General features: G+C 35.6%; 1 protein-coding gene across 1 annotated transcript in view; it reads right to left on the bottom strand.

Moving 5' to 3' along the window:
• zgc:171482 (zinc finger protein) overlaps nucleotides 1-25,775 on the bottom strand; it is a 58,944-nt gene extending 33,169 nt beyond the window's left edge. The window contains exons 1-3 of the mRNA XM_052571904.1: nucleotides 25,671-25,775; nucleotides 19,106-19,198; nucleotides 6,449-6,608 (exon numbers count right to left, since the gene is read on the bottom strand). Coding sequence (XP_052427864.1) covers nucleotides 6,449-6,608; nucleotides 19,106-19,198; nucleotides 25,671-25,775 — 358 coding nt within the window. The remainder of the gene's footprint in view (nucleotides 1-6,448; nucleotides 6,609-19,105; nucleotides 19,199-25,670) is intronic.
• Between the last annotated feature and the right edge of the window lie 1,251 nt (nucleotides 25,776-27,026).

Raw genomic sequence — 27,026 nt, 5'->3', positions numbered from 1 at the left:
AATGGCGAAGTTCCCAAGCAACATTGATCACAAAAGTTGCCCAGCAAAATTGCTCACAAGATTGCCATGTGTATCATCAGCCTTAGTCTTTCTCCCAAACTTAAGCATTTACAGAGAGCTTGCTTTCTCTTAAAGGGATAGTTCACCCCAAAAAATTACATTCTATCACCTTCCCCCATGTTTTTCCAAATCTTTATGACTTCCCTTCTTCTGTGGAACACTATAAGATATTTTTAAGAATGTTGGTAACCAAACAGTTTTGCTGACCATTGACTTCCATCGTATGAACACTGTGACATTTCTCAAAATACCTTCTGTGTTCCACAGAAGAAAGCCATACAAGTTTGGAATGACATGAGGGTGAGTAAATTACAGAATTTTCATTTTTGGGTAAACTATCCCTTTAACTCTCAGAGACCCAGTGTAGTAAAACTAATACTCTGCTTAAATCAGTAGAGTAACACATTTTTAATAGCTAGGGGTTATAAGTACATATAACAGCAGTTTCAATTCTGAAATGTATCATAGCAACAAGTTTGGCAAAAAAAAAATAAAAAAAATACTCTGAATCTACCCAGCATGCCAAAGTCACTCAACAAGACACCGCTGCCATCTGTTTGATCAAAATTTGGCAATATCCTTATTCTTTTAGAATATATACAGATCTTTTATGGTTGCATGGAAATTTACATTGTATGATGGTTGCCAAGAAGTTGATCATTTGATTTAGTTGATTGGTCATACTTTAGCAACCAGTAACTACACCTCTCTGTTCTCACCACCCACGTCTCACTCACATGAGCAAAGATGATTCACATCACTGTGCATGGATCACTTAAAATCAGCTTTCAAGGCTCTGAAAAAACCAGCATACACGCATTAGAAATAGGTCAGAAGTTTTTTCTGTTGTTGTCTTTTTTATCTGTAATATTGAAAAAAAAAAAAGAATGAAGATACAGAGGGCTTCTCAAACAGGATTTTTAGCTTGCTGACAGTGTGCTGAAGTGCCACTGAAGTTGCGTCTCTAAATTCAATCCTCTCTAAAGCACTTCCGCTGCACCCATCAAAGCACCGCTTTTGTAACAGATTCACATAATTCAACAATACATTTCTAGGCAATTATGAGTCTTTTTAGGAAGATGTGTCATGTGAAAAATAGTTAAACTTTTAAAAACATCTTGAGACCCTTGCGTTTTTTTTTTTCATTCTATTGAGTTACTTTTAAAAGCAAGAATGCATGTTGTGTGAACATCCTTTTAGCCTCTGATCAGGGTCTGTTGGATGTTTTGAAACTGAGCTGAATATAAATCCATTTTGCACATCACAAACACACATATCTATGTATGTATTCCTGAGCACCGCATGATGTGCAGAGACAGATGTTATAGATAAACCCTAAAGCAAAGATGGAGTGACAAGATGAGCAGAAATGGGATGGGCAGGTAAAAAACTCTCTCAAGGGCAACTCCATGACATCCGCTTTGACTGTCAACACCGATCCTCGTCTTATGAGTTTTTTCCTCAGCGAACAGCACTCTGGGTTTTCACGAAGGTTACTTTTGACTCTAATCTCCGCTGAAACCCCCATTTCACCACTTTCTCTTTAAATCTGTGGAAAAGTCATTTCAAATTGCTCTGCTAAAGCCATCTACTATATGATCTCCATCTGAGATTCATTTAAGACAAAAATTTGACATAAAGCTGAGAGTGAACCACAATGATTGCATTCTCACACTCACCATTGAGCACTACATATAATATACTGTACATGAGCACCAGGAACATTAGTGGAATTAGTTTGGAGGGCTGTAACAAACACTACCCTTCTTGATTGAAATCATTTCCCATATGACAGGAAATGAAATTCAATAGTCATCGACAGGCTAAAGATAGAAACATATGCCTCCTATTTTTCCTGATGCCTGCAGTAGACATCTGTAATCTGGTTAAGATCATTTTAAAGTGAAGCGTAATCAAATATGGACAGAGAGATTGAAAACGTGTTAAGACAAATTTGTCTGACACTAAATACAGCAGCAGTTTGAGTCCAGGTTTAGTATTTATTACCACCCACATTGATGACTTTCCACACTGGCAAATATCCACCGACCAGACCTCAGATGATTGAAAGTGTCCATTATAAATCAGTTACCTTAAAAAAAGTGTAAAATCCAATTAAGAGGTAATTTGATGTTTGTTGATGCTGATGGAAAGTATAATAGAAGTTGATATATACAGTACAGACCAAAAGTTTGGACACACCTTCTCATTATTCTTATTTTCATGACTATGAAAATTGTAGAGTCACACTGAAGGCATCAAGGGCTATTTTGACTGTCCTCCACAGTCACCGGACCTGAACCCAATCCAGATGGTTTAGGGGTGAGCTGGACCGCAGACAGAAGGCAAAAGGGCCAACAAGTGCTAAGCATCTCTCGGGGAACTCCTTCAAGACTGTTGGAAGACCATTTCAGGTGACTACCTCTTGAAGCTCATCAAGAGAATGCCAAGAGTGTGCAAAGCAGTAATCAAAGCAAAAGGTGGCTACTTTGAAGAACCTAGAATATGACATATTTTCAGTTGTTTCACACTTTTTTGTTATGTATATAATTCCATATATAATTCCACATGTGTTAATTCATAGTTTTGATGCCTTCAGTGTGAATCTACAATTTTCATAGTTATGAAAATAAAGAAAACTCTTTGAATGAGAAAGTGTGTCCAAACATATATATATATATATATATATATATATATATATATATATATATATATATATATATATATATATATATATATATATATATATATATATATACACACACATACATATACATACATATACATACATGCATGCTACTGTTATAAAGAAAAATGCTGAATATCATCAGTTGTGGCATTGCTTGCAAACAATAAGCAACATACACTTACGCCTTTTTTGCACTAGGTGGGTGGATGGTTAGTTAGGTAGGTTCATAGATGAATGGTTTGATATGGACAGATAGGTGGAATTACTTGCTCTATCTTTTATTAACCATTATTCATTTATAAGCTCAATATAATTTTCCAGTAAGTTTTGTACATTGACATTGACCCTGAGTCACACAAATTCACGCTGCTTCAGGCAGTTCTTGCACAACCTCATTCTCAGGCAGTTTTGTGCTTTAAACAAGAAAAGAGATACTAGACCATTCTGCAGTCTGATCTGACTGACTGTTTCTGCAGCATACATGCATGCTGTTTATCATTGTTCACGCTTCATCTCTCATACCTCCTGTGCATGAGCTTGTCCTCTTTATCACGTCAAACACAGGTTTTTTTTCTCTACACTCAAAACTTTGTTGTTATTGGAAATCTAATTATATGATGATGTTGTTTCTCAGACTTTTAACTGCTATAAATCACATTATGTTCAGTCATCTGTAAACAACCACGGTTCTGAATTATTCATTGACAATGAGCAAAGATAAAACTATTTGTTAGGATTATGAATATCATCAGAGACATAAACATAAAGTTTTGATGCCAGGAGTTTATAACTGTGTTTTCCAGGCTGCACTTTATTAGTATTCCTTAGGCATTCTGCTTAATGCTCTGTTCTTAACACCAAACCCAAAGTGTTAAATTTATGCTACTTAATTCAGATGGTATCCATTTAAATGTTGTTTTCTTTACTATGTCAGCCTTTTGCATGCTTATGTGATTACGTGATTGCAATGTGGTAATGGTAACGTGGTAATGTTTATTGCATTTTTTGTAGTTGTCCATTAAGTTTTTAAATTGACAAAGTTCTAGATGGACAAAATTTATATACTACTTGTGCAATACATTTTTTTTTACAAACGAGCCAAATACAATATTATAAAGAAGAAAAAATAATAAAACTGAAATATATACACTACTTTTCAAAAGTTTGGGGTCAGCAAAATATTTATAAATATTAAGCAGTACAACTGTTTTCAACAGTGACTACGTTTACATGCAGCCAATAACCCGTTCAAAACCGGGATATTAGCAATAACCCGGTCGCGCACGGCCATGTAAACACCGGCAAAAACCCGGATATGCTCATATCCCGGTTTTTAAAAACCGGGATATTATACCTGGGGTACCCCTTTTCTAACCCGAATATTTGGTCTTGTAAACGCGTTTCGGCATATCCCCATCAAAATGTGTGTTCTGCGAATGTTCTATTCGCAAGGAATCTTGGCCTTTTGAGTCTTTGGATACAGGAAGAAGAATCAGAAATGACGCATATTGCGTCTTACGTCCAGATGCTAACCGTGCGTCGCTGTTTAAATCGGGATATTGGCGAATGATTACGCCAATTCGGGATAACCCGTTTACATGCATGAGCAGAGAGAGTTACTCCTGCATGGAATCTGTAATCGCAAGGAATCTTGGCCTTTTGAGTCTTTGGATACAGGAAGAAGAATCAGAAATGACGCATATTGCGTCTTACGTCCAGATGCTAACCGTGCGTCGCTGTTTAAATCGGGATATTGGCGAATGATTCGTCATTTCTGATTCTTCTTCCTGTATCCAAAGACTCAAAAGGCCAAGATTCCTTGCGATTACAGATTCCATGCAGGAGTAACTCTCTCTGCTCACGGATGTAAACGGGTTATCCCGAATGTTTCAGAAACCCAAATAGTGACCTTAACCCGACCATAACCCGAATTTTAACAGCTTGTAAATGTAGTCATTGATGATTAAAAGGCATGTATCTTCAGCAGAAAATCAGCATATTAGGATGATTTCTGAAGGGTCATGTGACACTGAAAATGTCAGCTTTGCATCACATGACATGAGTAAATTATATATATATATATATATATATATATATATATATATATATATATATATATATATATATATATATATATATATATATATATATTTAATTCTTTTTTTATTTTGTTATACTTTTTAGTTCAAACAAGGCATCAGAATAAGATTCAGCAGTGACACATGAGATTCTAGATCATTCTGATCTCATATTCTGAACATCCTGTGACTGTCTGCTTAATGCTTAAGAAAGGCTTTCTTATCACATATTTGCACATTCAACAGACAGCTACTCAATATTCTAAAGTGCAGTCTTACTGTATGTTTCTAGATGTCTTATGACTGTGTATACCTGTAGTGTTGTACTACACTCAATGCAGCTTGTGTAGCTTCATTACCGCTGCACACACAGTGCATAAACAAAGCCTGCATGACAGAGCTGAACTTTAGCACTCTGGGTTTCAAGCATGAATCAGTCTCTTTATTCTTACAGCTGTGATTCATAACTGTCTGAACACTAGGGCGGGGACAAGGCGTCGAGGTCATCGATGACGTCGACGCAAAAAATACGTCGACGCAAAATATGCGCATCGATTCGTAGACCTGTTTTTATTTCTCTAAAAAACTTTGCCAAACGTTTACCTTATGTGCGCTGAATATACGCGATGGCCGGATCAACATTCTGCGCGTGTACGAGGGAGAGCCCCAGCTGCGCGCGCATACTCACACAGTCTTCAAACAACACGAGCGTTTCTTGCTCTCTCTCTCCCTTGTGCATATCAATCAAAATCATTAAACACGATATAAAAAGGGCGAAACACCAAAGTTTCACGCGCGCTCGCGCACTCACAGTCTTCAAATTACACCATCGCTGTCTTGCTCTCCCTCTCTCTCCCTCGTGCATATTAACCAAAATCATTAGACACGATAGGAAAAGGGCAGAACGTCAAAGTTTCACGTGGAGCATTCAGAGATTTTTTTTTTTCTCCATGACAGGCTGCTGGCTCCCACTGTTAATTTTTATTTATTTATTTTTTTGGAAAAGCACTCTCTGTATTAGCTTAAAGCCCTCAAGTTTACATTGGTTACTGTATTCTTTCAATTGCTCTAAACAAGTATTTTGGGTGACCTTTTTATTGAGTGCTAGACTTCAAGTTGTTGTTATTTTCACCAAAAAAAAGAATTTTTTTTTAGTAAGCTAGACCCTATGTGTTCAGTAAGCTTGTTTCAGTAAGCTATGTGTTTTCAAGGCTTCAAAGTTTTATTGAATGCTATCTCTATACAAGTGCAAAGTAATGCATTCTTAGTCAGTCTTTTATATTGTAATTTCAAGAGCAATAAACATATATTGCAATGTTAAGGAATTTATGTTTTTTTATTTCAGATATGTAAATCAACATGTATAAATTGTTAGAAGTCAATTAATGGGGAGATAATCGAAATCGAATCGGTCTGGAAAAATTAATCGTTAGATTAATCGATACATCGAAAAAATAATCGCTAGATTAATCGTTTAAAAAATAATCGTTTGTCCCAGCCCTACTGAACACACTTCTGAGACTAATCCACTACTACTGTTTATCTACTCTCAGTCCAAAAAAGAAAAGAAAAAAAGAAACAATCAATCAACAAAACAAGAATGCATTTAATTGTTTCTTACCTGTGGGTGTAGGCAGACTTGGCGTCTCCCCCAGTACCAAGCGAACTCTCTTAGCGTGTGTTTTGCCCTGGTAGTGTGACTGAGCCACAATGGCAGATGTGAAGAACATGTTGCAGAGCGTACAGCATTTATTTCTGTCCACCTCATTCTCTGCACTGTCCTAAAAAAGATAGAAAAACAGGACATATAGTACATGTATAGTTTTCCTCCGAGGTGTAAAATACATTGACCTTTTTGATAAATTTATGAAACATACAAAATTACACATGTATGTAACATTGAAAGGTTTTGGTAACTGATGGTTTATAGGGTAATGAATAATGAGTTTAATTTCAAAAAGTTAAATCTTATCTAGTCTCTTGCATAAATGATAAAAAAAAAAAATGTGGTTAACTCCATTTAATAGGTACAGTCTTTGTGTGTGTATTGAACAAATGTTTTTTTATTAAATGTGTGTATATGAAATAATTATTATATACATTTTGTAGGGTATCAGAGTGAATCAGACAATTTAAGATTTGATCAGATTGGTGTTGGAATAACCCAAAGAGCTAAATTTCACAGAGATGCCCAGGATAACAAGACTAGGTCATAAATCTAGCGCCAGTCAACCTGAAGTTAGCCTAACCAACCAACTCCACAGTTCGAACTGCTTGCAGCATTAACACAACAGAACACTTATTGATAATCCCAACTCAGGAAGGACATTGTACATTTTGGGGTAAGCAACCAAGATTAAAGGTCAAAGAGGTAACACAGCATGAGCATCAAATGTAAATCAGTGAGAGAAATAACGAGCTAAAGACTTCCTCGGATTGGTTTCCCCCACCCAGGACAAAGACCAGGCTCCTTCTAGACCTTTTGTTCCCCACAAAGCACATCGTCACATTCAAAGAACGGGAGAGAAACTATCTATACAGATATAGATGCACCAAAATCTTCTCAAAAGGACTTATAAATGAAAATCAGTCCACTGATTAACTCCATATCATGTATGTGACCCACACATTTGACTATCATGTTCTAATCACTCATTGTGTCTTTATTTTGAATAACTATTGATTAGTTTATAGGATTATATTTATGTTGGGTACTGTATGTATGAGTTTAAAAATTTATGCTGTAAATGTTTCTAGATTTATAATATGTGTTATATTTTTGTTATATAAATCATATCCAAATTATACACTGCAAGAGCGGGAAAATTCGGAGCATGTGACTGATAAGATAACATTTTGATTTATGTATTCGGAAAAGAAACATAGCAATGTCTAACTGGTAAAGACACTATTTGGGATGTGTCCAAATCCCAGTTTATAAACTCAGGACACCATCAAATTATGCTTTTTAGCTTTATGCTTTTTTTCACTGCATTTTGCCAGTGAATTCTTCGAGTGGCATTTCAGAGTGCTCTGCAGGCTTGCATGCCAGCAGCTTTCCCCAAAACCATGAGGAGAAACACCATCTAGTCACGTCAAACTTTACTCTTTTCTTTCTTTTACTTTAGTTTCCTTTCTTGTCTGTTGTGTCTCTGAGTTCACCTCGAGTCTGTGACCACCTTAAAACTTCAACCAGACCACAACTCTGCATCTTCATCCAATGCCCAGTCACTGGCTTTCCAAGTCACTTCGAACTACAACTGGACTTCCAGCCAATCAACAAACTTGGGAAACCCCTTTCTGCAATGAGGACAACAAGGGAACCCTCTTAACAAGCAACTCAAATACCTCCAGATTCTAGCTGAACTGGTGCATCTAATATAAATTATATCCTCATTGAGGAAATCAATGCAGGGGTTCATTAAATGATTGATGGTTGTTTAGGTCTAAGCAATTGCACATATTTCTATGAACTTGGGATTTCACATTTTCAAACTCAAACTCATACTTTCTTCACATTCTCTCTTTCTGCAACTTGTGTGAATAAAACCTTACATCTATTGAAAAGAGAAGTAACTTGTCTTTGGTGCTTACCAGTTAATGTCTTAATCTGCTAACCTTGTTAATGTGCTAATTAGTGTTTTCACTATATTTTGGATTTTAATATCCAAGCAGAGTTGATGTTATACGGTTCGTTCAATGAATCGCTGGCTGACTTAATGATCAGCCGTAAAACAGTCATTCTGTCCAAATTGCCAATAAAATCAAAATAATTCCCTTTGAGCTAAATCGACCTGTTTCCCTTACAACTTACAGTATAAATGTATAACAGTATAAAACATACAGTATATATATATATATATATATATATATATATATATATATATATATATATATATATATATATATATATATATATATAATGCAATGACTGCTATTCATTCAAAGGAGTCAGTAATGGGCTTAAATACAATGTTTCAAACTTGTTCCAAGATCGTGGTTGTCATCGCATTTATTTCAGATGGCTGGCAGGAAAACAAACAAATAAAACATTCAGCCAGTGTTTTCTGGCCATCGAAAACTGATTAGATGTGCTTCAGATTCCAGAATCTAACAGCCAGAAGATATTTTGAATATTCATATGTCAGTAAAAACACACACAGACAAGCGTATGATTACGGCCACATTGTGTGTGCTGGGAGCTGCTGCCAGTGGCTTGAACTGTCCTTCTCGTCTCTGGAGAATGGACTGTGGATTACGGGGCCACTATCAATTCTAGCACAGACAAGGCCCTTGGCATTCTCCCAACCCCCCGCTCTCAGTCAGGTCCTGATCCAGTGCAGAAGGAAAGAGGTCAGCTTTAAGTAAATCAGGTGAAAAGAGAAGCCAAGAACTGTCCCAGTTCACCAACCTGCCTTTCAAAGCAACAATAGAGCTTATCATCTCTTATAAACACATCAAAATTAGTTACTGGAATGAACACAAAAAAAATCTCCTTTCGAGCAGCCTTAGATCAGTGGATCCCAAGGGATGTTTGAGCAGGTTTCATGGTAAACTTGGAAAGATTTTGGACTGTTAGACCTACATAAAGTAACAGCAAAATCTTTCAAATGTAATTATCTGTTTAATGCTCCAAATAAATATTGTATATAAATGAATACTAAGAATAGTAATAATACATGGTTTTGTTATTGCAGTATCTGTATGTAATGCATAATTGTAGGATATTTTATTGATGTTTCTATTTATATATCTGAATAAGTCTCTAGAGCCTCAGTTCCAGCAAGAAAAAAAATCAATAGCTGCTGAGTGCAATTAGAATCAGAATCTCAGTGAAGAGAGCAGAAAAACCTTGAACCTTGAAGAAATGACTGACTGATTCCTGTTGTGATGTAGTGTGTGTATGTGTGAGATCTTTCCAGATTGATATCAGAGGAAATGAGGAGTGGAAACCCTGAGAGCATGAAGGAAGCTGCATGGAGGGTGAGTTTAAAACAGACAATCTGTGATGTTTACGATGATTAAGACTGTTTCGAAAAAAGATACTGGATTGTGTCAGGTTACTTTAATGCTTCAATGTTAATACTTCAGTATACCAAAAATTCTTCACATTTTCAACATTTTTTAATTAAAGTGATAGTTCACCCAAAAATGAAAATTATGTCATTAATGACTCACCCTCATATCGTTCCAAACCCATAAGACCTGCATTTATCTTCGGAACACAGTTTAAGATATTTTAGATTTAGTCTGAGAGCTTTCTGTCCCTCCATTGAAGCTGTGTGTACGGTATACTGTCCATGGTTAGAAAGGTTATAAAAACATCTTCAAAGTAGTCCATGTGACATCAGAGGGTCAGTTAGAATTTTTTGAAGCATCAAAAATACATTTTGGTCCAAAAATAGCAAAAACTACGACTTTATTCAGAATTGTCTTCTCTTCCGTGTCTGTTGTGAGCACGTTCGCTGCAGTGTAGTGATATCCGGTTCGCAAACGAATCACTCGATGTAACCGGATCTTCTTGAACCAGTTCACCAAATCGAACTGAATCTTTTTAAACGGTTCGCATACGCATTAATCCACAAATGACTTAAGCTGTTAACTTTATTAATGTGGCTGACACTCCCTCTGAGTTAAAATAAACCAATATCCCGGGGTAATTCATTTACTCAAACAGTACACTGACTGAACTGCTGTTAAGAGAGAACTGAAGATGAACACCGAGCCGAACCATATAACGAATTAACGATTGACTCATTGTCCAGCACTAGTCCTAATTAACCTCAATTCAGCTACAATGCATTTATGTGTGTAAAAAAAATGAAGAATGAAGAAAATAACTGAATTTACATTTAGCACTGTGCTAAACTTTCCATGAAAGAACACGAAAAAAAAAAAAAAAAACACATCATCCAGTTTGGAACAACATAAGGGTTAGTAAAATTATGAGAGATTTTTCATTTTTGGGTGAACTATTGTTGTTCATTACTCAAATAGCATCTGCTCGATATGAATCAGACATTTAAAAATAAATCAGCCATATTTTCACTCCAGCGTAGAGAAAAAGTTTGGCTCAGACATGTTGTGTCAGACTTCCCCAGTCTTAGGCCAGGTTTGTATCTATGCATTCTGCTCAACCATCACTGCTGAGATGTCTGCACTTAAAAAAAGTGCAAAGCACCACTCAGGAGAGACGCTTCATCAGCAAAATGTCTGTAAAATAGGAATCATGGAAAATCTGAGATGCACTTCCACTGGAAGGTATGGTCTGTTTCTCTTTCTGTTTCCCCCTCTCTTTCACAGCATCTCGGCTTTGTCGCTTTCTGTCAAATGAATATCCAGACAGCTCTCTATTTGACGCTCCCTCGGGGCAGCCGTCTCGATGACTTTCGGTGCCCGTGAAAAAAATCGTTATTAGTATTGACAGCTCTGTTCTACCTCAGCTTGTTCAGTGAGTTTGAAAACCTGGACAGCACCCATGACAGCATTGATTGGACAATGCATACCTGAGTTATAGAAACTTCCTGTTTCATTGTATTAATAGCATGTTTTAGCAAATTAGCTACAGCAAGTGTTGTCAGCATGCTTTACCATATTTGCAGCATGTAAGAATTATCCTACACAAGTTGGTTTCTCAGGGAAATGTTTATATATATAAAAAGGTTTAGACAGTAAAAACATTCTTAATATTTAATGAATATGTTTGTTTCATTATTTATAGTATTTTAAAGGAACACTTCTTATCAAATTTTATCCAAGATTAAATCTTCTGCACATTGCTATCGATATTAATTGTATAGCTCTATACTGACTAAATGACAACACGTGTCTCATTAGTTTCCATTTTTTATTTCTCAAAGGGATTTTAGGAGAAACATCTGAGACTGTACACACTAAAAAGAAACAACTGAGAGCTGGTCCTCTGAGCTCTGAAAGAACAATCATTGAGCAATACAGTGCTCCTCTGGGTCCTGTCCTACAATATCATTAGATAAACCCAAACCCCTTGGCTCCATAAAACAATACATTTTGTTTTAGTGTGGTTAAAGTTGATGTATCTGACCTTGCAATGACAAACAGATGCTCAGCTGTGCTTTGCTTTCACATTCATTACAGTAAAATCAGCATTTCAAGGTGAGTCCAGCCATATATGAGTGAACGCCTTCTCTTTTAGTTTGTGCTGCTTGCACCTGAATTCAAAAATATTATATATCTCAGCAAAAATATACACTTAAGGCCTGTTCATGCCAAGGACAATAACTTTAAAGATGACGATAAAGATATAGAAACAATATCGTTCAATCATTAAATGTGAAATATTTTTGCCATTTAAAATAACATTTTACTACTACTACTATTTTACCATACTTAAAATCTATCTATCATTTATTAAAATATAATATAAAAATGTATGGGAGGAGTTTATTCAAATGAACCATGCAAAGCATTTAACTAATATTTGCGCTCGTCAAATTACTGGTATTTACGCCATCATTTAATGCCCAAGAAAAGCATGTCTTAAACTATTTTACGCTTGAAATGGCTGAAATTATTGTTGTTAGAAGGAGGCACCGCAGATATCAGAGAAGAGAGAACATATGTTTGAAGGGAGAGAATATATATATATTTTTTGCATGTGTTAATTTATTTGGAAAGAATACATAATCCGAACATATGATTTTCCAAGCCATGGTATTTTTTATTTGCTTGAGGAACTAAAAGACGACTTGGAACCCTCAACTAGAAGTCACTCAATACCAGGTCTATCAAATCCTCTTGCAACACTTAATATTTTGTCCTTAGTATCATGTATCGACGATAGTCAGAGATATCGACGATAGCAGATATCTCTGTCGATGGCCAAGGCGATATTAGGCTCATTCTCCTATTAATGTATTAAACTCTAATAATAATAATAATATATTTTTTTATAATTATTATTATTGGGTGGCCTATAGTAATTCGTCTATCAAACTGCCCAACTATTCCACTTCAGCACTACATTTTACACACACATACGCGTGCGCGCATGCAAATGAGGATTAGTTCCTGTAGCCAGTGAAGGATTCTCCATCCACAAACAGACGTACATCGTATGCACATATAAGTTATTTCATTGGACTTTAACAAGTCATTTGAACACCTTATATATGTGAAATATTTTAAATGAGCCCTCACTAACTGTGTTGAATGCCACAGTTATGTTAGAATGCATCTCATTCTTGTATTTGTGGTGGTGCGTCGGGCTCGTCATGGGGCGCACAGTCCGGAGCGCTGTATGACTGATGCATCAGTTCAATTCAACTTTACTCCAAATATATGAACTAACCTGTTTTGAATACTTTATATTTAACGTGTTAATTTATGTCCAATATTAGTGTTCAACTGTTGGAGTTTCAATGAAATCTACTATTGATTTTCATCGTTGACTGATTCAGCAGAACATTCAGACTGATAACTTCCGTTTGTGCTCTTGCATTAATTTGAATAAATGCTTTAATTTAAATAAATGCTTTCATTTTTTATTCCTGAAAGAATTCTGAAAAAAAAGTATCACAGTTTTCAAAAAATATTAAGCAGTACAACACAAGTTTCCAACATTGATAATAAATCAGCATGTTAGAATGATTTCTGAAGGATCACATTAAGCTGAAGTAATGGCTGATGAAAATCCAAAGAATATTAAAATAAAAAACAGTTACTTTAAATTATAATAATCTTCCACAATGTTATTATTTTTCTGTATTTTTGATCAAATAAATGCAGCCTTGATGAACATTAGAGATTTCTTTATATTTAAACCATTAAAAATCATACTGATCCCAAACTTTTGAATGGCAGTGTACTGTGTGCATTGTATATACATGAATTGCTGAATGCCCTGTTTTGTTATGCCAGAAGTGGCACATGCTGGCACATTTGAGTGAAATGTGAACCTGTTCTCACTGCACTCTTTGTCACACAGGAGCAGACTCTCTTTTACACGTCTGGGCCAGAGTGATTTTCTCAGAGCTATGGCTGTGTTTGTGTGCGTGTTAGAGGACCAGAGTGTTCGCTGTCACCTCCCTGCTGAAAAGAAACAGACAAATAAGTTCAAACTTCATGGCCTAGTTCTGTTTCTCTGTGCGTGTGACCTGATTCCAGTGAGCCGGCCAGTGAATGTGTGTTTCAATGTGACTGCTGTGTGCAGGAGAGGTGAGTGTGTGGTGCTCTGAGCTCACAGACATGTTTTCCCATCCCACCGCTGCTATGCTCATGTAAAACAGGCCGATTGCAGCTCACTGTCACAGCTCAAGCTGTGCCCATTACTGTATATGTGTGTTTGCATTCATTATGATGTGTGTTTTAGTGCTTCATGTGATCTCTGTGCAATGCATGCAGCTCAGTTCAGTTTGTTTTGGAAGCCAAGGCACTTACTATACATTGTATAAAGGCTGTGTGACATATAAAATATATATTTCTGATCAATTTGCACAATATTTTAGCATCTTATTGCTTTTTGGGCATTAGTAAGGTTTTTTTGTTTTGTTTTCATTTAGAACTTTAATACTTCAATTCAGCAAGGATGCATTAAATTTATCATAGCTGACAGTAAAGAAAAAAACTAACTGTTCCTTTCTACTTTATATTCATCAAAGGATCCTGAAAAAAAAATCTACAAAAACATATTTTTATTGAGATTTCCATATACATTGATAAAATAAAAATGTGTCTTGAGCATCAAATCAGCATATTAGAATAATTTTTTGAAGGAGCATGCAACAAAAAAGACTTAATATTTTACAAATCAAAAAGTTACGGTCACACTTTATATTAGGTGGCCTTAACTACTATTTACTTACATCAGTAAATAAGTACAATGTACTTATTGTGTTCACATTTTATTGCAATTCACTTTTGCTGCTACTGAGGTGGGATATGGGTAAGGTTAAGGTGTAAGGGACGGGTTAACAGTGTAATTATAAATGTAACTACATGTAGGTATTTAAAAAATATATAAGTGCAATGTAAAACATGTATGTACACAATAAGTGTATTGTAAAAAATATTCGTTTAAATGTAAGTACTAGTTAAGGCCACCTATTTTTGATTAAATAAATGCAGCCCTGGTGAGCATAATAAACTTCTGTTAAAATCATTTTTTTGACATTCTTTTGAATGGTAGTGTATATTGGATATTTAGTTGTGCACTCACATTTTCGTTATTTTTACATTTAGATTATTTTTGCTGTCATCTAAAAATAAAATAAAATACATAATTTAATAACAATCTTTTAGCCAATCTTAAAATGATCTGTTTTCCATACTGTACATCATAAATGTTATGTAAGGTTATGTAGACAAATTACAACAGAATGTTAATATTTGCCATGTATCAGTTGTTGGCCATAACATGAAAATGATATTATCATTTGTTGGTTCTTCAGGACACTGTTAGGACACTGAGAAAAATGTAAATAAATAAATAAATAAATAAAATGTTAATTTTGCATTTAAGCTGTTTGGTTGAAATGATGTTTCCTCTGAGTGAAACAAAACCATCCTTTTCAGAAAAAATGCTGACAATCATCATGATAATGGTTTTAGTTATATCACCCGGCTCTAACTGTGTATGCCCTTGAAAACCATAATCAGAATAAAAATAAGATTAAACTCTTTTAAGAGCCCATCAGGGCTGCAGTGGTCCCCAACAGGGACTGAAACTGTTTGAATTTGATATTTTAGTTGCTAAAAGCCTGCTTTTGGTGATTCTTTGCTTTTCAGGCATGTGTGTTGAAATCTCAATAGTTTTCAGGTCCGCAGGGCCTGTGCATATGGATTACTATGATGATTATGATCCCAGAACAAGGGCAAACATTTTCTTTGCTCCTCTAGAGAGGACAAGGCGAGTGTTAATCCAATAAATAACCCTGTGGAAATCGACGCATACAGCAACATCTAAAATAAACCACCAAACACAGGTGAGAAAGACCAACAGACACTGAACATAACTGAACTCCTGCTTGATTAAATGTGAAAAGTTTGTTTTTTTTTTTTTTACAACATTCATTGAAAAAGATGAATGCAAGTCGATTTTATATTTCCTCTCGGTTTTTCATTCAAACTTGTCATTTTCTTCCTCACCAGTGAATTGTCACCTACACATTACATTTACATATGACCTATTTTAGGTTTGATAATGAAAGCAGAGTGAGTGTGTGAGCATGTGTGAGTGAAGGTGCTTTCTGTGTGAAGTTATGAATATGTTTAATCGTGTGTGTGTGATGCTCTCGCAGTGTCTGGTCCTGTTCTGTTGTTAACAGAGCATTTAATTAGGAGTCTGTTTATCTCTCTCCTCCACTCTCTCATTCCTCTGTTGTAATGTTGGGAAGGGTGTGAAAACAAGCTAAAAATAAGAGACAGAAGGAGGAAAGTCACAGAGGCACATTAATTGTGCCGGTTAAAAACGGCATACAGAATCTAGATTTAGAAAAACGGAGGAGAATAGAGGAGAAAAAAAAATGATTTAACATCCTTCGTCATTCCACTTAATGGAGAGCCACTAAAGCAAAGAAAGATTTTTATTTTTTATATATATATATATCTCCGAGCACCTTTCTGACCTACTTTCCTCTTTTGTTCTTCTCCTGCGAGTCTGTGTACTTCTGCTTGACATCTTTGAAAAGGAAACTCAAACATGCTTTCCACAGCCTCAGTGTAACTCACTTCCTCTCTGAAGAAGTCAAGGAGTCGCGAAAACAAGGCGAGTTTAACTGAGAACGAGACTGAGTGTTATTCTCAGGGGTGGCTCTGCTTTTACACGCTGGAATGGAATGTTATGGAAGCCTGATTTCACATCAGTGAAAAAAAAATGGAAAAATGTAATTATGAGGTAAAGTTTAAAGGCTGAAATAATGGCACGCTGTAAGATAAAGCCACTTTTAGAGATAGGAAGTTGGAAGATACGAAGTCACAGTTTGTGATATTTTAAATCACAATAATGAAAAACATAGTTTCCAAGAAGTTTAGTTAACCAAGAAGAAACTGTCTACACATTTACAAAATGACAGACAGTCCAAAAGTTTGTATTTGGGGATTGGGTGCAGTATGAACATAATGAGAAATTGAAGCCAGAGAAAATTTTTTCATGTAACTATTGACTTTCTTTCTGATGTGTTCTCTTAAAATCCCTAAACAAAATCAGAAACATGTTTGGTTTCAAATTGAATTGCCTGACTTTTGATTGTAGACTTGGGTAATTTGGCAAATCTGGGCACCGTTTGAGACACTGAAATCTATTTTGAAACTTTAAAGGAGACGCATATGAGATAACTAGTCTTTTTTATCAGGAAAAAGCATGGGTTTCAATTTTTATCTCCATTTAATCATTTCTCTCTTGACGGAACAATTGAGTCTATGACGGTACATGTCTTAGAGAATAAAAGCGATGTGAAAGGAGATCTTGTGATTTTCTGTCCTGTGGGAGACGCCATTGACAGGGCACACGGTGTCTCTGACTGATCCCAGACTGATAGCCGAGCAAATGTGAGAAAGATCTGCTTCAATCCATCTATTCTTGACAGAGGAGTCTGAATTGACTTGTGTGAAGTGGACAAAAAAGTTGTGAAGTGACAGGACTCAAAGTTTCAGTCGGTGAAATGTTGACCAGCGCTGGTTTCTTTAGGCTAGAGGCTTGTTCTTTCTTCATTTTGTATTTGGTTTTGATTTGTGGCCCGTCGGCTTTGCTTCACTCAGATGGAGGGGTTTGAAAGTGAAGACGCAGTCGTGGCCAAGGACTGCCTGGTACCAAAAAGAATTATTCATAAACAGTCCCACTAATGAGCTCTGTAGAAGAGCACAGACTACGATTGAAACAGAATGGTAGCCGGGAGGTTTGACTGAATGCGAGTGATCAACATCTCCACCCCTCAGAGACCCTTCAGAAAGCAATTACAAGAGCTCAGGCACTTCATAACCAGTCAAAACAACCTGTATGCGTCTGTGTGTCAAATAATCAATTCCCCCTGGGATCATTAAGATGTTTTATGGTATATTCAGCACTGCCAGAAAAGACTAAAGAGGCCTGGAATTCTACATCTCCTGGTTTATAGACTCTCCAAGTCGTCTATCTGCTTTCTAAACAGCTTGTGTTAATCATGGCTTAATTCAGAGTCCATGAAGACATTAGATGACTGCTGTGCCGGTCATTTGCCTTTTGGGGGAATGGAACATTAACATTCTGTCTCTGAGGAGTGAAAACAACAGAAAAATCAAAGCCCAGGGCCTGTAATCTCCACTGTCCTCATTAAGCATTTCACTGAAGACAAAAATGTCTCTCTTGAGGTTAATCAACTTCAGTATATTATCCGAAAGAAAAAAAATGCTCAGTGTTTTTTTTTTAATAGATCAGTTGTTCTCAAATATGACATAATTGGATATAGTAAGAGTGTAAAATTAATGTTGACAGCATAATTCAGATATTTTCATTAGATATATCTGAGTTCATTTTTAGATCTTTGACTTTAGTATCTTGGCAAATCTAAGCACAAATTTAGAAACTTTCCAGATGAGGGTAAATATTTTTTTCAAAGAAATAATTGAAGTCTCAATTTGCTTTCCATATAATCTCATTGTTATCTAGGAGAAATGATTGAGAGGAGACTTTATTAGTGATCTTCTACCTTAAGGAATATCACTTATCATTTAAGTATAGCTGTTTGGGACTTAATGTAATATCAAAGCACATGGCATTTAGTTAACAGTTTTTTTTTGTTTTGTTTTTTTTTTGACTGCTAAGTGCTTACAGAAATAGTCAAAACTTTGCCTTTTTTTTTAACTTTAAACACAAATCCAAGAATTGCACACACAAAATGCTAAACGCCTCACATCTCTTTCAAAAATGAAGCACTGCATTCAAAATATCACACAAATATCTCAAAAGCAAACATTTGCAAACACCTTAATATTATGCCATAACATAAAAATGCCATAATATTAATTCCAGATAGATTTTTGTGTAGAGAATTGTGTGTTGTGTTTTGTGAATTAGTGTTTAGTTTTGCAGATTTGGTGTGTGGTTCTGGTGTTTGGGTGTCAGGTTTCAGAAATTATGTGAAAAGAAAAGATTTTGGGTGTAAGCAGTTGAAAAAAAAAAACGAAAAAAAATATTATACATTTTTAACTTATCACTTGTAAAAAAAATTGCACAAAAATACATGTATTTTAGGCTTTACATTTACATTAAAGATAATTTGCAGATGCCACTTGGCTTGGTATTGTAATGAAATTATGAAAATACCGGATTGTCTGGTCTCAGTCTTTTGGATGGTGGACCTCCATCTTCTGGGTGGAGCATGTAGAACAGACGCACTTTGTTGGCATGTTTCTTGCTCTGTTGTGTGTGAAATAGAGACAGAAAGGTAGAGTGGTATTAACACATAATAATCCAAAGTGTTCTCACTTGATTTGGCATAAATAAAATAATTCTTTACGCAGGAAAAAGACAGACACCCAGTAAATATCCAGTTCTGTAATACTTAAAATAATGCAAATTATCAAACATCCAATCTGCAATGCAGAGGATTATACTGGACAATCAATCAGTTATGAAATAAAAACATGCATAGTTTTGGTTCCTACTAAAATGACTGAAAGTTCTCAAAAGAAAGTTTGTGTTTGTATGAGACTTTTTTGTGCAGAGCGTTTGAAGTTGCTTGTTCCCTCTAGCTGTTATTGATTTGTAGTGTCTGTGCAGTTCTGACTATCATCTTACATATTACATACATCATGTGCCTTGAGTTTTTTCTTTCTCTGTCAAACTTTGCAGTGCTTGCAAAGCTGGATTGTATTGATATTCTGGTAAAAAAAAAAAAAACCTCCTTTCAAACTTTGTAGACTTCAGCCATAGCTGTTATCAGATTTTGGGTTGATACAGTAGATCAAAAGTTTGAACGATTCTTTGACAAAAGTGCACAAATAGCCAATCTTATATCACACCTGCCTGTGATTCAGAGATAAACATGAGAAAAGTGATACATTTTATTATTTAGTATTTTCACTAATTATTTTATATAGTTTATTTTTATTTATTTATTTCTATTTTCATCCTGAAATATTTTTTTTTTAATTTTGCCTTGTCTAAAGGACAATTTAAGTAAAAAAATGCTGCATTTAACCCCATTTTCTCGTGCTGATTCTTGTGTGCAGCCGACTGAAAATAAGACGTCTGCTGAGTGTCATGACAACAGAATGCAGGATTATATTTACTCTGAACCAACACACCAGCTTATACTGTTCTTTTGCTACTATACAAGCTCTAATATTTACTTCATATACTGTATGAAGGAGACGCACAGACAAACACAGACAGACAGACAGATAGCATACACTACAGTATAAACGTGTGTGTATGTGTGTGTGTGTGTGTGTGTGTGTGTGTGTGTGTGTGCACGTGTGTGTGTGTGTGTGTGTGTGCATGCGTGCATCTGTGTGTGTGTGTGTGTGTGTGTGCTCTTGTTTTTGTGACATATCAAGACACAACTTTGTATAATGACATGGGTATGACACAGGTATTACAAGGAGAGGGTGACTTATGAGGACATAACCCATGTCCCCATTTTTCAAAATGTTTATAAATCATACAGAATGAGGTTTTTTTTTTTTTGAGAAAGTAAAAATGCACAAAGTTTCCTGTGAGGGTTGGGTTAGGTGCAGGGTTGGTAAAGGGCCATAGAATATACAGTTTCTACAATATTAATTACCATTACGCCTATGGGATATCCCCACTTTTCACAAAAACAAACGTATGTGTGTGTGTGTGTGTTTATGTCATCTACATTTTATATTAACTGCTGTCTTCTGTTACTCCACCCAAACACTTTGATTATTTCATAGGAATCTGATGATAGTTTGGCAGTCGGTTGAACTTTAAAAAATGCATGTGACTACTTAGCTTTCTTAACATTTAAAGCCACACACATATCAAATAATCAAGGTGGGCCAGAAGAGCAAAGCCCCAGTGACCTGCTTCGAGACTTCAGGGTTCAGTCTATTGTGACTTTTTTCATTTTTTTTCCCCCCACTTGTACTGCCGGCTAACCGTCCTTATCTGACCCTATATTATATTTATTAGATAAGGCCATATATGAAACAATATGAGATGTAAAGTGCACCATGTTGCCAGACAGACTTTTTTCCATATTCTCGTTTTAATACAGAACTTAAGGCTGCTCTTCATTTTGAAGTTGGGCTGTGACAAAACGCTCCACTTCACACAGCGTTTATGCAGAGCTGTTTCTTGAGCTCACTGAGGGAGGATATATTTCAAAACACTGCTTTTAAAATGTAATAGAAAAATGAAAGGCTTGCAGTATGACATTTCAGTTCTGTCTCTATAAAATCAAAGAACATATTTACACAGTCAATTACAGAGATGTGCTTCTGCAAGCAGAAGTGTTTGTATTAGTAGAACACGTAAAGCATGCTTTTGTTCCATGTTATAGAGTAGGTTGATTTTTAAAAGTTGAATTATTTTTAACTCATCACAGCATCTTAAAAACACTACAGTCAGGACACTCAAAAATGAGCTAAATGTGTGTGGCAGTGCTTTAAATTGGAAGAATTTCATAGCAAATCTATTTCCAAAAAAGTGGACTATTCAACCTTGCTAATTGGTTGTTAGAGGTTTGGTCTGTCACCACAACCCTCTCTAATTAAAACTAACCATTTTAACCTGTATTTATGGCCTATGTTTGTTTTGAGCTCATTTGAGTTTTGCACATTTTTAGTAACACACGCTGAAGGCAAATTCTGTGGGACTCAGTTGTGAGGCAAATCTCTCATTTGTTTTCAGTGAGAAGATCTATTTATACTGTGTATATAGAATGTCCGTAAAGTCACCCACAAGGTTCTGTTTCAGTTTACTTCAGCAAGTCAGCAAGTCAGTTTACTAGGTTTTGGAGCCCAGCCACATTTGCATAGATTAGAAATCAAACCTGAACAGATTTTTAATGCTCTGATATCACTGTGGGTTTAAGATGAATAGCTTGCATTTGTAATGTAATATGCAATATGTTTGATATTAAAAACTGGAAAGTGAGCATCTGTGGGTATTAAAGAAATGACTAATATAAGTTTAGTCAGATTGCGGGAAAGTTCTGCTTGTTCAGAAAAAGGCTTGTACAAAAAAATGCTGATGTAGAGCCAGACCCCTCACGAGAACTGAAGAGTTCATTAAGATACGACATGAGAGGTTACCATCTTTACTCTTAAGAAAAAAACCTATGTATATTGTTTTGTTTTTTCTACAAGGGATGTTAAAAACTAGGTAACAAAATTGAGTAGTCAATGAATGACTGGTCACATATCAACCTTAAAAAAACCATGCTTCATTGCTTTAAACCAACCAAGAAGTTGTTTTAAAATTATTCTCTGTTGCTCCGTTTGATATTTTACATTTGATTTATTATTACACTTATAAGAAATGTAAAAACTGTCCTTCAGTCGTTAAGGAATGCGTACTAGTTTAATTTAATCTAAAACATGATTTAATAATATGGAAAGTAAACGTAATTAAATAAACTGCAACGAACCAGTGGTTATTAAAAGCACTGGCATCTGCAGAATGTTATTAGGCTTGGGATGACACACGATAGATTTCTAATGTCATTTAAAAAGCAATAAATCCCCATGAAAGCCAAAGCATCCCCATCTATGATTTGTCGTTGAATTTATGTCCAAAGTAATGATATTTAACAGTTAAGGGAATCCATTTAAAGATGAAATTCCCAAGTAGGTTTTAGTGTGCTGACAGTCAGTCAGAACGCTAAATCCCTCTCCAAAATTTAGCCTCTGAATGTATCCCCTTCAAAGCACCACGGCTGAAATATTTTATATCACTCTCATATAAAAGAAGCCCTTTCCACAGATATCCCAAATATATCTGCCACTGTATAAACTGCCTGCTGTTGCAAGATTTTCACTTGTGGACACATTTTTACCGTCCCACAGCATGAGTGAGTTAAGGACTCTGATAGACTTGGAGGAGAGTGAAGGCACAGCTGGGCTCAGGGTGAGTTGAGTGAGATTGAGAGAGAGAGAGGAGAGTCTCTGTTGTCTCTGAAGCAGTCAGACTGGATTACGCTGGTCTAGTGAAGAGCTCAGTGCTGAGAGCGGATGAAAGAGGCCATTGATACACTCAGAATGAGCTAAAGACCAGACAGAGGAAGAGAAAGAGGCAACATTTGGTCTGGGAAAGATTTGATGGTTTACGAGGAGGCTGAGCAAATAATACAGCTATTAAAAATGTTGAGTTGCGTGGTATTTGAATGATTTGAAATCTTGCAGAGCTAGTAGTGCAGAGCAGTATGACAGTTCAGTACAGTATGTACATTTGGAGATAGAAATGTGTCTGAATGTGGTTGAGATTGTGCTGTACCGTTCATAATGGCAAACTTTTTGATGCCAAAGAGCTAAAATGATGATCCCCTTGCAATATAATGTCAGCTATACAATTTCACATAAAAATTAGTACTGTGTAAGAAAATAATTAACCCCCATCTTACATCTAATTGGCTTTTATCCTGTCATTTACCGATGCCAATGCAAATTATTAAAATATTACCTGATTAATATTTACCTTGTGTTCAAATTCACATCATATATTCTTTCTAGCCACTATATAGATGTGTAAATGTCCAATTTAGTTGCACTTTATTTTAAAGTGTCATTTTTACATTTTAATTATATATTTACAGGGAAACCAGGAAACCAATGCTGAAATAAACAAGTGAAAGCAGAATGGAGAAATGGACAGGACAAACAATACAGAGTGATATAAAGAAGACAGAAGTGTCCAAGCAGGACAGTGAAGGGCAACCGACAGGTAACAAGGTTTCTCTCAGGACTGAGATGAGACATTAAACCCAAGCTTTTAGTATATGTCCGTTAGCTATCCATCAGATTATCAGCACTGCGCACACAGGCTCACATGCAGCATGAGAAATTGAAAGAGGAAAAGGCCCCGAGATATCCGAAAGTCCATTAAACTTGCTCTGATAGGTGGACAGAGTTTGTGTGGTTCAGTCCCAGGGGAAGGACTCTAATGCGTGCTGTGCTGTGGCAGACTCATGTTATCACACAGAACATCTCTATCTGTCACTCTGTTTTTCTCTCATTCTCTCCCTTTCCTTCTCTTCACCTCTCCAGGGAAATGGCTGGTTGGTTCGGGCCTGAAATGAACTGGTCACAGTGGCGAGTTCATCGACTTGGAGTTGCCTTGAGGACACACAGTTTTCGGGATACTTGGGATGAAATTGTTGCATTATTTGTCATCTGAAGTGTATGGTGTATAGGGATGATATATCAGTTTTTATTTTAATTATTAACATTATCATTTTTTTTTTTTTTAAATGATTCGACAATGTGAACATTGTGATTAGCCAATAAGCTGACAATAGGCCAGTTTCACACTGCTGAATTGATTCCTAAATTAATTCTCATTAATTGGATATTCTTAGTTAATAGGAACATGTATTATGATTTTTAAATGTATACATTTTATTTAAATGTACAATTTTTGAATTCATAAATGTATTATTAAATGTATTATTTATTACTATGTCTGCTAATCATCATTACAGATTTTCGAGTTGTCTATTTCAATGAATAATTAAATTTAATGAAAAAGTACCTTCAAAACATTTCCCCATGTGTCCTTTCTCGTATATGGTAAAAAATATTATTATAGAATATATGAATTAGAAAATGTGTTAATATAAATATTTACATTTACTTTTATGCATGTAGCAGATGTTTTTATCCAAAGCTACTTATAGTGCATTCATTATATAATTTTTTTATCAGTATGTTAATAATATGAATAATATAAGAATAATCTTTTTTACAAAGCATAAGGAAATAAACTTCTTATTTGATAAATGTTAAAAAAATCTGTAGTAAAAAAAAATATTTAATATACAAAATAAATAGAAATACATTTTTGGTGACTTATTTAAAACTTATTTAAAATGTATTACTATTTTTATAATAATAATAATAAGTTATGAATATCAAAATTTCTTCTGTATATATTTTTATATAATGCCTTATATGAATAGTACACTTTATATTTTGTTATATTTGGGCATATTACATATTTAAATATCTTTTTTTTTTTTTTTTTTGTGAAAAGCATTGCGTGAAATACGTCATGGTTATTGTGAAATAAATAATGTTATTATACTTGGATTAGTCATTTTCAGCTGGTTGAAATGACAAATGTTCTTCTGCCATTTTGAACCATTTGAGGGAAAATGTAACATTGTATTTAAAGGAATACAAGTAAATCCAGCCTTCATTCACGCATAATTCAGGACTTCAGCCTCACGCCGTGACATCTGAGAGTGTTTATTCAAGCCGAGGGATCGTAGGGATCAATGACAGAGAAGCTAAAGTGTTACCATAACACTGAATTTAGCTCACTGGCTTCTCTTCGTAAACCAATCTGGCCAAATGATCCTGTTGAACAGACATGTTCCCACAGCTACACTGATTTTGGAGTTTGTACTCATTAGCGCGCTCATTAATCTAGTGATTGCGTACTCTGTGGTCTCAGGAACCATGCGTTAGTGATGTAAATAATGCAGGACGATGATTATTTAATGGTCAATCATTGGATTACTTATAAAGGGGTTGTGGGTCTGAGGAAAGGTGCACTGCATTACGACTTTAAAAGCAGCGACTGAAAGATACATGAGAGAAGCATTTAGGTTACAAATGATTATTACATTCCTGATGATCAATTGATGAGGCCTGCTTTTAACGTAATGTGTGTCACTGCTCTCTCTCTCTGTGTGTGTGCTCACCTCATAGTGTGCAACGCGCTGGGACTCAGAGATCAGCTGAGCGTTGCAGATGTTACAGTAGCTCTCCGTGAAGAGTCCTTCATCACCAGCTCCGGCAGACTTCATCTGATCAAACACACAAACAAACACACACACATAAAGAAAGGTGAGACTCACAAAGTTCCTTTGTATCGCATTTATTTGAGTTAAGACTGATTTGACTTATTTTCAGGTCAAGTCAATGTTGGTTTATTGTCGTTTTTCTTCTGTTAGGAAGTACAAGGACACATTCATTTTCTGAAAGATGTAACATAAGACCTTGCATTCCAACAGCATGTGACAAATTACATAAATATGGCAATAAATAATGTGTATACAGATAGAAACAAAGACATTAGAGCTCTCGCTGCTGTTCTGGTTGTTTTGAGAGGTTTTGGTAACTGGTTGGTCAGTCTATAAGAGCAGTTGGACTACAAGCTAAAATTGGTTGAGTCTTTAAATTTTTGTCTCTCCCCCATCAGGGTTTTCATTCTGAATCCGATATGGGAATAGTTTTTGAAAAAAACTCAATATTTAAAATCATTAAACATCATTTTAACACCATTATATAATATGTATGGGATTGCTTTATCCATGAATGATACATATGATGCTGTATTGGAATCTAGCTTAGGTTGTTTCTAATAAACGCTGCATAACTGTTAGGAAAACCATTGCAGTGAGAACACATAAAATGTTGTCTATGCAGCTCACTATGTTTGGGAACAAAGCTGAAGTTTGCAGTTTCGTATTCCTTCCACTGAGGTAGAAAGCAATTTTTTACTGTGCGCATAGAAAAGGTGTGAATGTTTGTCAGTCCTTGGCACGGGCTACTGTTTGCAAAGAGCTATGCAATGTGGAAACTGAACCTGCTTTTCTCAAGGTCACACATACATTGAGAATGTGACCAACATTATGGCAACACGGGATTGGTTTACTCCCACTCTTTTATTAAAGAGAACAACAGATTTTGATTGATGTTTGAAAAGATATTTCACATCTCATTGTTCGAGTACATTGATGTTTTCTTACAAAGCCCATGAGTCAGAGGAAGAATTGGCATTTAGCATTTATCACAGAAGAAAACAAGGCGCAGGCTTCCTCAAGAATGAATAAGATATTCGAAGAAACCACCCATCAAACCAAATCCTCGATGTATAATTGAAAAGAAAGTGTTGTAAGACTTCAACATCGCTCTTTTGCAATTTGTGAGTTAGGGTGATTCCGATGTGCAAATTCAATAATTTAGAGTGTTGCACTTGTGAAATTCAACTGTGGTTTACTATTGATTCCCGAAGAGACTGAATACAGTGCTGAGGAGTTCAGGTGAAGTTAGTG

Source organism: Carassius gibelio, chromosome B13 (genome assembly GCF_023724105.1).
Source record: "Carassius gibelio isolate Cgi1373 ecotype wild population from Czech Republic chromosome B13, carGib1.2-hapl.c, whole genome shotgun sequence".
Classification (NCBI taxonomy): domain Eukaryota; kingdom Metazoa; phylum Chordata; class Actinopteri; order Cypriniformes; family Cyprinidae; genus Carassius; species Carassius gibelio.
This window is presented reverse-complemented; position numbering and strand designations above follow the sequence as displayed.